Source organism: Stylophora pistillata, chromosome 4 (assembly GCF_964205215.1).
Source record: "Stylophora pistillata chromosome 4, jaStyPist1.2, whole genome shotgun sequence".
NCBI lineage: Eukaryota > Metazoa > Cnidaria > Anthozoa > Scleractinia > Pocilloporidae > Stylophora > Stylophora pistillata.
In genome coordinates, this window is record NC_142522.1 from 32,676,487 (window position 1) to 32,688,419 (window position 11,933).

At 38.3% G+C, this 11,933-nt stretch overlaps 2 protein-coding genes across 4 annotated transcripts in view; one reads left to right on the plus strand and one right to left on the minus strand.

The window, feature by feature from the left end:
• The window catches only part of LOC111324465 (potassium channel subfamily T member 1-like), a 39,770-nt gene extending 30,992 nt beyond the window's left edge, over positions 1-8,778 (plus strand). For all 3 annotated transcript variants that reach the window (XM_088755855.1, XM_088755854.1, XM_088755856.1), the window contains 9 exons: positions 116-187; positions 626-763; positions 1,381-1,531; positions 2,393-2,500; positions 3,279-3,362; positions 3,853-3,966; positions 4,659-4,761; positions 5,229-5,310; positions 6,347-8,778. In XM_088755855.1, the coding sequence (XP_088611981.1) occupies positions 116-187; positions 626-763; positions 1,381-1,531; positions 2,393-2,500; positions 3,279-3,362; positions 3,853-3,966; positions 4,659-4,761; positions 5,229-5,310; positions 6,347-6,443 (949 nt within the window). In that variant the 3' untranslated portion in view covers positions 6,444-8,778. The remainder of the gene's footprint in view (positions 1-115; positions 188-625; positions 764-1,380; positions 1,532-2,392; positions 2,501-3,278; positions 3,363-3,852; positions 3,967-4,658; positions 4,762-5,228; positions 5,311-6,346) is intronic.
• A 766-nt stretch (positions 8,779-9,544) lies between these two features.
• Positions 9,545-11,908, minus strand: LOC111324479 (small ribosomal subunit protein uS2m). Its single transcript, XM_022928044.2, has 4 exons — positions 11,770-11,908; positions 11,548-11,688; positions 11,009-11,220; positions 9,545-10,077 (listed from the first exon to the last, which is right to left on the minus strand). The coding sequence occupies exons 1-4, from the start codon at positions 11,819-11,821 to the stop codon at positions 9,613-9,615; spliced, it is 870 nt and encodes a 289-aa protein (XP_022783779.1). The 5' UTR covers positions 11,822-11,908; the 3' UTR covers positions 9,545-9,612.
• Between the last annotated feature and the right edge of the window lie 25 nt (positions 11,909-11,933).

An 11,933-nucleotide genomic window follows, 5' to 3' on the forward strand; every position in this document is an offset into this window, starting at 1 on the left:
GTTAATTACTTTAAATTTATTTCTTATAAATGATACTAATTTTTTGAATATGTCTCTAGTGTACATGCAGCTACAGTCGACAGCCTATTTAAAGGAAACTGTGTTTAATCTACAGGCCCAGTGAAGACTTCTTGATGGCTGTTTGTCACTTTCCCATGCTCTATTATATTCTAGGAAATATAAATAGGTGAGAAAAATTCTTTGAGCTGCAAGCTGACACCGTTTGGGTTATTTTCTCTAAATGGTAGCGAGGAAGCTGTAGGCTAGTATCTACTCGTACCTTATTATTTTTTCACTTATTTGTTATCTTTCTGCTTTTAATTCGAAAGGTTAAACTGCATTAATTGTAGATTGTTTACTTGTTAGAACACAGTTTGAGTGTTGTAAAACTTAACTCGAAGGAAAGTATCACTTGTGTCCCTTAGGAACTCAAAGCAGATACAGTTCACATGAACGACACAAAGAGTGAGCAAATCGCAATTTATTTTAGTTTTACATCTGATTGGCCGCGAGGATGGTGCGAGTTTTCTAGACCAATCGCAGACCAAATCAAAGCAAAAACATTGCATCCCTGGATTACCTTTGACATCACTGTATTGAAAATTGCTGTATGATTTACTTTCAGTTTGGACGACCTTCTCAAGGCTGGTTGTCTTCATGCAGACAGTATAGTAGTAGTAGGGCATCGATCTCATGGTCAGATGTATGATGAGGAGCACATGGCAGACGCTAGTACCATTGTAGAAGTACAGAGCATTTACAGGTATGATACAATTGTATGTTATTGTGTACTCCTGCTTCAGAATTAAGGCCAAAGCATTCTTCCACTGGCTTCTCTAGCAACAGAATGGATCGTAACCAAGAAGGATGGTAAATTTTGAGCGCTGTTATGAAATAACGATGTATTATGTCCTGTCACAAGCGTGGGAGAAATTAAAAATTCTGGGTCCCCTCAGAGGAATTGCACCCCAGACCTTCAGATTTCACTCTCTGATGCTCTACCTCTGATCTACAAGGAAACCCCACCACCAGTCAGGCGTGATCATTAGGCCTGGATCGTAGTTTCTCCTTTCTTAGCAGGTGGTTTATATGCTGATCGCGCCGCACTTTTCTCACTTCAGTGAAGCTGTTAACCTCTACAGATATATACAGCTAGTTTTGCCATGGGATCGGAAGCTAAGCAGCCTAAGACTTGCAAAGAAGCAAGTTTGCTTTCATTCGTTAAAAGACGCCATGATAGTTTTATTTGTACTTCATGTTTAGCTTAACAGAAGTGAAGAAAAATTTGCGTGTATTAGAAAATTTTCTCTGTATCACTGAGATAAGTAAGAAAGTAGGTAAGTCAACAACGTCTGGTGAAACGGATTCTTTCTTTGGCAGATGTTTTCCAAGAGCGACCCTGATTGTGGAGCTGACACATGCATCCAACATGCGATTTATGAAGTTTAATGCCGATGTAACTCTACCCTATGGATTACAAAGTGAATCACAGGGTAGTTTTAAAACGCAGAGCTTTAGAGAGAGTGTCAAGGTACTTGAATAAGTCATTGTGTTATAATGCCAACCGGATCCATCTCTGTTGTTTGAATATCTTAACACTGTAGTCTTCACTCAAGCTTGTGAAGTTTGAAGCTTTCTGAGAATGTTCTTGTTGCACAAGGCAGGCTATCTTTGCCTCCTCACAGTAGGAAAAGGAATTCATCCACTTGTCTGTAAATCAGGTTTGGATCTCGCTAAGTTATCCCATGAAGTAATTTGGATATATCAACAAAGTTGAAACCCACAATTCCTCTATTCGCTCCGAGGAAGGGCTAACGCTCGAAACGTCAGCTTTTGTAATCGTTACGGTGGCCAATTTACCATTTCAACTTTGTTGATATATCCAAATTATTTCGTTACTCCCCACCGACGCAGCCCCAAACAGTTTCTTACGAAACTATCAGCCTTTATCCCATGAAGTGTTTGTTTGAATTGGTTTTTCCTTTTGTAAATACCAAGAGGGTAGAGAGAGACAAGGGCTCTTGAAATTGAGTGGGTTAATGCAAGAACCTATTAAAAGCAACTTGTTAATCCTTTAAATCCCAAGATGTGATTGTTAATTCTCCCCCTAGCTGCTACACATTGCCTTGTTAACTAGGTGTGAGAATTTGGTATTATATCAACACATCAACTCCTAACTGATAAGCTTGAGTACTCTCATCACCTGTTTGCTGGATAATGTATGGATATTATAAGGAGAAGTTACATGTTAATCACTTCTGGGAGTTAAAGGGTTAAGATAGGGCGTCAGCTCGGAGGTCGGGAAAGTGAAAAAAGGTATGTAGGACAGTCAAATGAAAGAGTACATTTTTGGTTTCGCTGTGAAAATAATTAAGTTGCTTTTCCACCGTAGAGGAGAGTCAAACAGCAGAATAAAGACCATTTAAACTATATGTTCCGTGAACCCTTTGCTGCTGGTAACGTGTTCAGTATGAGTATGTTGGATACCCTGCTGTATCAGGTCAGTATTTTTCTCAGCAATTCTTTGTTGTTTGAGTTGATGCGATCATTGTAGAAGCGTTGTCAGAGGGCAATGATCGAGGTTCACTATGTTCCACAGAAAGGCTTTAGGCAAAAATTTTCAGTGAAGATGGGATTTATTTTTGATATAACATAGATATATTTTTAAAAGCATTACATTTCCTCCTCGGTTGAAAACAGAGGCTTTGGGTGACTCGGGAATGGGTTTATGATTTCACAAATTCATTTATAGAATTCTTTGGGAAATCCTTTAGCTTGGAAATGTGGGAGAGTTGAGGGTGAGACTGAAGAGACTTTTGCAAGGTCGCAGTCGAAAGAAAATGTTGAAAAGTTTAGTTAAGCGTATCTAAGATCCTTCTTTACGGCAAATTCGCCTTAAATTTATTTAAGAAAATGTTGAAAAGTTTAGTTAAGCGTATCTAAGATCCTTCATTACGGCAAATTCGCCTTAAATTTATTTAAGAAAATGTTGAAAAGTTTAGTTAAGCGTATCTAAGATCCTTCATTACGGCAAATTCGCCTTAAATTTATTTATGAGGCCATAGGTCTGCCAAGGGGCGTTGGTCGGATTCTTTAGTGGGGGAGGAGGCATGTAAGCACGGAAGGTCGATTTGTTATGATAAATTAATTATCAATTTCTTGACAAAATGGGCGTGGCAGTAATATGTAATAGGTCACCCTCCCTTTTTTTTCGTTGCACCCTTGATTGTATCACCATGACGTGCTTAATCTTAAACCTGCTTGTATTTTCATTGTAGGCATTTGTGAAGGATTACATGATATACCTGGTCAGACTTCTGTTAGGCTGTGAACAATCACCTGGATCAGGATATCTCTCTTCAGTAAGGAAACAATGTTTGAAAAGACAACTTGATAATGAAGTTTTATACAATAGATGTAAACTGTCTGCTTCAGTTAGCATAGCGTGTTCAGTTAGCATAGAGTCTTAAAGTGAACAGTAACGGCAAATAGTAAGAAGGGAAATATACTAACTAGCCAATGAAACTCTAAGTAAAAACAAGGAATCTGTCTCAAGCGGGGAAAACAAGAATAACTGAGAAGTGGGTTTTAAGTTTTACATTTGAAGGGTTGAAGAAGTGTCGTGAGTTTTGTGAATTAATGACAGAGCATAGTGGAAAAAACAGCAACAACAAGGAAAAGCTGGATTATTTTGTCACCTTATTAACCTGCTCTTAAAAAAGCATGAAATGGTCGACACTAACCTCAGCCGTTATAGAAATGATGTTTCAAAAGCACTAGCTTTGTAACGTCGAAATTGCATACCAGGCAGTACAGATTCAGTATAGCTATTAACACTTTGTATTTCACTAGCTGAAAATCACTGAAGATAACATTTGGATTGAAACATATGGAAGGCTTTTCCAGCGACTTTGCTCGACAACGTTTGCCATTCCTATTGGTCTCTATCGATCACATATTCAAGAGGTAATCAAGGCATTCGTGGAATACAACATAGCGTGCTTGTTGACTTACGTTGCCTATCTTTTAACCTGGTCATGAAGGTTTAGGAACTCACCTGATAGATCATGTACTCATTGCTAACAAAAACAAATGTTGATTTGTCTCTTTAACAAATGGTAAACACCACACCGTACACTATTGAGTTATGGATGCACGCGGGAGGTTGCTAAGCACGAAAGAAGCGTAAGAGTCGCTCGAGGCGATAGCCGAGAGCGACTCTAGCTTCTTGAGTGCTTAGCAAACCTCCCAAGTGCATCCATAACTCAATAGTGTACGCTGTGGTGTTTACCATTTGTTTTATAACATAACATTAACACACTGTAGCTAGAGTTCCCTTTTATTTAACAAATCTTACGTGACCAGAAAAAAACAAGCGCGAGCGGAAAAATAGTCTTTGCATTTGCTCACGTCAGCAGCGTACACCCATGGGCAAATGGGGGACGCTAAATTGACCAATCAGAGCGCGCGCTTTACTTTGGTTATGTTATAATAATAAATCGTCAGTTCTTGAAAGATCATAGATCTCTTTGTATAACTAGTCGTCCTCTCACAAACGACAAGTGCAGTGAAGACGAGATGCTTTGCTTGCATTTGGACAAAATTGCCCCTCTACCAGCAGTTTGTTCCACAGTTTCCATCTTTGCGTTCTTACTCAGGAGGAGAGTATTGATGCCTTCCCAAGGATGAGAAAAAAGGAGACAAGGGACATCTCAGACATCATCGAAAACAGGATGAAAGTTTTGAACATTACTGGAACTCGTAAGTCGAGACTTACGAAAAATTGTACAAAATTGAGGGCGATCGTGTCGTCTTGTTGTCCGGGTTAGGGTATTCTTTAAAAGGAGTACTGATGTTCTGGAAACCAGAGTGAAAGTAATTATCAGATTCAAGTAAAGATGAGTCTATTACAGTCTATGTGACACTTTGTGGAATCCAGATGAATTGTTTGTTGTGTTGGTGTGGATGGAAATTATTCTTTTCAGGCAATTTCTACATAATGCGAGCTAGCGATCAACACTTTTATAGTAATTCGTATATGTTGCCATTTTCTATCACTGTGATAGCTTAAGGTTTGGGCTTCTCATTTTATTTCTCTGAATGATCGCAAAAGAATATTTCTTTTTTTTTGTTTTTTGTTTTTGCTTTTGTAGAGCTCAACATGTAATTACTGCATAAATGTACACCGTGAGCACCTCACTGTAGAGATTGTTATACTTTTTTTGCAGCCGATATGACTCAGAGGTCGGGTAATTCCTACGTGGTGGTCAACCCTAATCCCGAGTTTCGATTACAAATCGGTGACATCATGTAAGTAGCAGAGAGAGCTCTTTCCTGTTTGGTTTCTTTAGATGTAGCCCCGAGATTAGACTACGAATAGTCCCTCGCCATAAGTTTTAAGCGGGAATAATTCGTGGGCCTCGCTCCAGAGTCACTCCCAGAGTTCCGTGTGGTGCGTTAACATCAGTGCATTCTTCGCTGATTTTTATTAGGGACCTTAAGAAACCACGACGGCGACGGCAACGAGGACGTGGAAAAACAAGAGATCTAATTGGCAGAACAATAGTTTAGCACGTGCGTTTTGAAACTTTGTACATTTCTTGGCCGTCCTATGCAAAACAACAACGTGAAATCGCCAAAATTTGCGTCGTCTGCGAACCGAAACCGCGACGGCAAATTATTTTAATTTCCATTTGGAACTCAAAGGCTACTTTATACGTCATGCTGAAGTTGAGCTGTGGCGCTGTATGAGACAGTAAGCTCCTGCAGCCATTTTTTAAACTCTAACTAAGAGTAGAAATTCATTTTTTAATCGAAGTCTTCCTTGGCGTCGCCGTCGGGGTTTCTTAAAGTCCCTAATTGACTCGCATGACAGACCTCGCCGAAAAGGAAGGATTTCGAGTTAATAATTCAACTCCTCATTAGTAACGTCTCACATTCTTATCTGAAATTCGGCACGTACATTACGTTACGCTCAAGTTTATCTTTGAATTGTTTTTAACGTGTTTCCTTGTGCAACTACTTATTTCCTAAGTAGATATAACTCGTTTATAAGCAGTCCCGTTATTTTTGTGTGAAGTTCTTGAGAGCAGGCGTTTTCAACCATTACTTGGTTGCTCATTCTGGGAATTTCTGTATTGATTGGATCGTTTTGTACCGCCGGATGAAAAGCAAACGGGGATAACAAAATAAACGAGGAACTTGACGCTAGAAACATACTTCCGAATTAAGGTTAAATTAAATTTATTAGCATGCTCACACCCAGTTTTAAAGTCAGTTAGTTACACTTACCGTAAGACGCAAGTGGTCACATTGATTAAAGATTGTTTGATTGATTTTCGTTCAGTTACTTGATTCGTCCATGCAACACAAGCATGTCAGATGCAGAGGAGGAACCAACCGATCCAGATAGGGCGGACGACATTCCAAGTACTTCTCTGTGAGTGGAATGGCAGCTCGCAATGAGGAGAAATAAGAGCAGACGCAAGTAGGGAGAAGTGACGATGTTCCTACTGAACGAGACATCTCTTTGTGCGTCACTGACGTAGGTCTTGTGGAGGAATTCGTCCGTCAGTGACGTTGATAACAGTGACAGAGCTGTAGTATACTTAGAACATTTAGCCTGTCTAGAGATCTTGCTAGACTGGTGCCAGTTTTACACAGTCCACTGGACTGAGAACAATGAAATAGGCTTTAGAAAAAGAAAGGTGTGAGTACGATTTCGAGAGATCTGTAAACAGATCCAAAGCATTCGTTGATACGGCCTTTATCCATTTGCAATCCTATAGTAAATTGAAACATGTTGAACTTACCGGTAAGTTTTTGTAATTGTAATTTATTGATCAAATCTTGCTAACTCAGTATAAATATTACAAAATTCTAACTTAGAAATAGTTGGCTTTATTCTAACTTAGAAATAGTTGGCTTCATTTGCCAGGTGTCCTTTTACTGAAGTTGTTGTCCAACTTACGGTCTAGTAGATGTCCTCAATAGTGACTTAACTGAACGCGTGAAGCAGCTACCTTATACAATACATTTACTATTTGGTTATGATCGTTAGATATTTTTCATTCGTAAAAATAGTCACTCTCATGTGTTCAAAATTTAGAACACCTTTGATATTGGATGATTTTTGTCCGTGATCAGCCAAAGTCAATATGTTTGTGTTGAAGAAGTCAAAGAAGACTGAACATACGAATCCAGAGTGTGTGTGATGACGTATATATATTTTCAGCATTCCCATTAGCTGGAAATTGGAAAAATTATTGCACTTTTTCGTGCTTATTTATTTCAAGTTAATATAGAAATAATTAGTTAACACATTCGTATTTATTAACGTTAAGGAGCATTTTCAGAAACAAGAGGATAACTAACTGGAATATAGTAGTGTATTCGTGCAAGTTAGCCGCAAAAAAAAAAAAATTCTTTAGAGGTGCTATCAGGCAAAACTAGTTTCCAAACGGCTTTTGTTCAGACGTTATTTGAAAAAAAAATTTAACTCATTAAAGTAATGAATTGTAAACATTAAACACGAAGGCGCGCTAGGCTCATTTGTTACTCACCGTTGACGTGTGCGGGTCAAATTTAAATGCTGGTAGATGAACAAAAGGAGCTAATGAGATATCTATTGGTTACTTCCACCAGCATGGTGGCATGAGGTAACGTGCGAACCACCTACTTCTATCTCAAATTTACCGCCACAAAATAAAGACAGTTTCTGTTGGAGAAAGGAAATACAAATCTCAAAAATTCCTGTATTGTGATGAAGACATAAAACAGTTTTGAGGAATGCGCCTGCTGTTCACTGCTTTGGAGTAGCTGTAGCTCAAGCTGACTTGACTCTAAGAGTTCTACATCACGGTTGATTGACAAATGGTCCAGTGGGACCTAAGGCTCCTTTTATAGCGACAGTGTATGAAATCATAAGCAAAGGTGGTCCTAGCAATGCTCAGTCTATGATAAACGAAGTAGCTACCTGGTCAACACTCAATTCATTTCAACTCCATCCGAAAAAATGTAATGAGCTAAGAGTTTCCTTTGTGCGCTCCCCTCCTTCCTACGATCTGATAGAAATTAATGGCTCTAAGGTTAGTGCCGTTAGTGTCGTAAAATTACTGGGTGTGTATTTTCAAGACAACCTCAAGTGGAACACTCACGTTACTGAGACGATTAAAAAGGCCGCTAAGCGCCTTTACTTTTTAACTCAGTTAAAGCGAGCTAAGGTACCATCACCTGAATTAGTTAATTTTTATGTTGCTTGTATTCAATCTGTCTTACTTTATGGATGTCAGGTCTACCATTATAGCCTCCCCAATTATTTGAGCTTAGGTTTAGAGCGTGTCCAAAAGAGAGCCTTGAAAATTATATACGGTTATGATAATCATTATAGAGAAGTGCTTCAGATGGCAGAGCTGAAAACCCTAAGGGATCGGAGAGAAGACCTTTGCTTAAAATTCTTTAACAACATCGTCTCCAATCCCTTGGATTGTTTGTACCACTTACTGCCTTTCGATAACCGAGGTCAACTTATGGAGTTACGACAACGCAGACCATTTAGAGTTTCCTTTAAAACAAATCGGTTCAGAGATACTTTCATTCCGGCAAGCGCAAGACATTTTAACTAACATTTATTACAATTGTATATGTAAATTAGTTCCCTTTTAGGTTTGATTTTATTGTATAGTTCTATTACATAATTTGTACACCTTTGCAATTCAGCTTCCAGCTGCCATTAAGGTATTCTTCTCAATAAACGTCTATCTAAAAAAAAAAAAAAAATCTATCTATCTAGTGCGCTTTTGTAAGATAGTTACATTAATACACTTATGAGAATTAGCTCATGGAGCTTGTTTGGTGCAATTGTAAATAACAAATAATTATTGAACTTTTGAAAATTGTTTGTATTAAATTTCTGTGCTAAGCATGGAGTGCTTTAAATGGATTAAAAATGGACATTTCTTCAAGACAGGAATGTGTTGGTTTTGCAAAAATGGATTTTCGGTTAACAACAGTAACTGATTTGGTGGGGGGTTTAGTTTTTCCTGAGCCACTTGAAGTCATTTAAGAAAGATTCTCCACTTTCAGCTTGTTTAGAGATGCAGTGCTGGAATTAAGAGTGGGTACTCCCCAGTTGCTTCTTGCAATTAGACAGAGTTGCAAAGGTCCATGTATTAAAGGAGCACTAAATACAAACTACAGCACTGTCGTGTTTTATTCTTGACAGCTTGCTAATTCAGTCTCCTCTGAAAACCAGTCTCTTTGTTATTCTCAATAAGTCTTCATGTGAGCAAGGTAAAATGCTTCATCCTTCCTTTTGAAAATATCAACCCTGAGCAACTTTTGTCACCTCATAATAATACCCTCCCTATAATTTCCCAGTTTACCAATTAGGAAGACCATGACGAGAGAAAAGTTAGACTTGCAGAACATTTGAATTTCAGATTATCTTCCTTGTGGGTAAGGTCTCTGAAATGTGACAGGTAAATAGCACGAAATAGTAATAACTACATGAGGGGTAAAGTTTAACACTATTTAACACAGTCAATACTTTGAAGTGCTTTTATTTTTCTTTTTGATTTTTTTTTCTTGAAAGCTGAAAGTCCAACAGGAGTTTTATGCATTTCCATCACTGTCCACATCTTCATCTTCTGTATCAGATGCTAGTTTTCTTCTCTCCTCTTTTGCCTTCAATATCACTTTCTTAAACAGATCACAATACAGTTGAACAGCAGATGGCGTGTCATCATTTCCAGGTATGGGATACATAATCAGATTAGGATTGCAGTCACTGTCAACTATACCAATAGTTGGAATATTTAACTGAGCAGCTTCTATCACTGCCCGAGTGTTTCTTCCCAATGATGGCAAATGCAAAAATACAATCAGATCAACAAGTTCAATCGTTCCTAATAACATGTAAGAATTTGTCAGAGTTCCTCCGCGCCATCTTCGAGTTACAAAGTACTCATCACATTCCCTTGCAGTGCGCTGTGTCAATTCTTCATACTGAGGGTGAGTAGAAACAAAAAGAATTTTCCCTCTTTTATAAGTAATGTGCGAAAGAACATTCAAGGCAAGCTGAAAGGAATAAAAGGATAATGTCATCAGTTAGTGAGCGAAAAAGCTAACACATGGGCAGAGTTACACTATCTTAAATTTAGGTGAGTAGCAAAATAGCAGGTGGCCTATTCAGAGAGGCACTATGAGAGTAAAGAATTCTGCCCAAAAACACAAGGAAATGACCCAGCCAGGTCTTGAACCCACACCTCTCCACCCACAGTCCAGCTAACTATTTTACCACAGGGTCCCCGACAACAGTTACATGCCACAGACTCAGATACAGAAGCCAAGATAAGCTACAGGAGAGTTCTTGGTTTTCACCTGACATCATCAAAATTAAAAAAATGAGGAATTATCAGTCCTTTTGAGATTTTGGTTTAGTCAATCATTAGAACAGCTAAAGACATATCTTTTACCAAATTTTAAGTTTGGTGGGGTTTTTCTTCCTGTGATACAAGGTAGAATTTCTAAGCTTTTGCATGACACGATATAAAAATGGCAGCTGAGAATGCTGTCATATAGTTTAAAAAAGGCAACTTATCCGCTAAGATTTTGCAATCTGAATGTTCCTTGTATGAGAATAAGTACTCATGGAGATATTTATGAGCCCTCAGAAGACAGCTTCTCATAGCAAAACTCAATAACATGTTTTTGTTAGCTTCCAGCCACCAAAGGGACACAAACATGGTGTTTCCATACAAAGCATTGTAAATCTTAGTAAACATTCCTCCGAACATCTCCTGCACCAAAAATCACACAGACCTGAATCTTTGCAAGACTGATTGACTATTCATCTTCCTTCATCTCTTTGATTCATGACTTTATTAAATGAATGGTTTTTGATGATAGTGTGACTGTGAAAACCGGCAATAAGTCTAATTTCCCACTGGCTCACAGTTGAACCCCTTCTTGTTATCTTTTAATCATAAACCATGATTTAAGTACATACCCTCAAATGTACAACAGTTTGGTTGAGATCAATGATATGATGCTTCTCTCTGACTCCATAGAGGTAAGGTTTCATCAAAGGGTCCCAACAGCCTTCATGATGCCCAAGATGGACGTTGGCATTGAAAAGATCTTTCAGTGTAAAAAGTTTATGCACCTCAAAGTAGTCTGGATGTTCGAGCATGCTTTTTTCTTCATTATTTTTAACAATTTCTACATAAAAAAGAAATACCTGTAGGTTAGAATTTACCTCCTAGATACAAAGTACTAGTAGTTTGGGTTGCTTTTCTCCACAAGATTGAAAATCGAGACGGAAAATACTTTTTAGCAGGTCAGATTTTAGAATATTTTTTTGGACTGGGCCAGTTTGACCGGGAGACACGAAAACTGAGTAATCAATTCGAAATACATCATAATATAATTTATATTACTGTTCACGATATTCCATGATTAGTTGCGTAACTAAGCTAATTTTTGTACACTTCTGTCATATGGAAATCTGTAGACACGAATTCCTATTGAAATAGAAAGAAACCTTACCACCATCATCTGGTCGAATCACATTCGTTTCTACGGCAGAAGACAGTTCACTGCTGGAAAGTATGGAACTGTGGGTATGTATTGAACAAGCCTGCCTGAACCTCATCAGTGGAGCCAAAAGAGATGAAATAATTGTCTTTCCTTGAATAAAAGGCACATAAATCCATTTCAATACAATATAACAACATAGTGTCATGTATAGGGAGAATGACCCATCCATACCTCTTATAGGCGAGATATTCCAAGAAATCCGCCGCACAGGCAGGCCCGCCATACTGAAATTCCTAACTCTTTATTCATGTAAAGGGCTTGTAGTATCGCAAAGTCCCAGCAAGCGCCGCGGGTACTGGTGAAGGCTGTCTGCTCTTTATTTTGATCCGTTCATC

Excerpts from the sequence above, each read along its gene's own strand:
- LOC111324479 (XM_022928044.2), bottom strand. The coding sequence starts at position 11,821 with ATGGCGGGCCTGCCTGTGCGGCGGATTTCTTGGAATATCTCGCCTATA. Across the intron at positions 11,689-11,769 it reads GAATATCTCGCCTATAAGAG|GAAAGACAATTATTTCATCT; the intron begins GTATGGATGGGT and ends CTTTTATTCAAG. Across the intron at positions 11,221-11,547 it reads GATTCGACCAGATGATGGTG|AAATTGTTAAAAATAATGAA; the intron begins GTAAGGTTTCTT and ends TTTTTTATGTAG.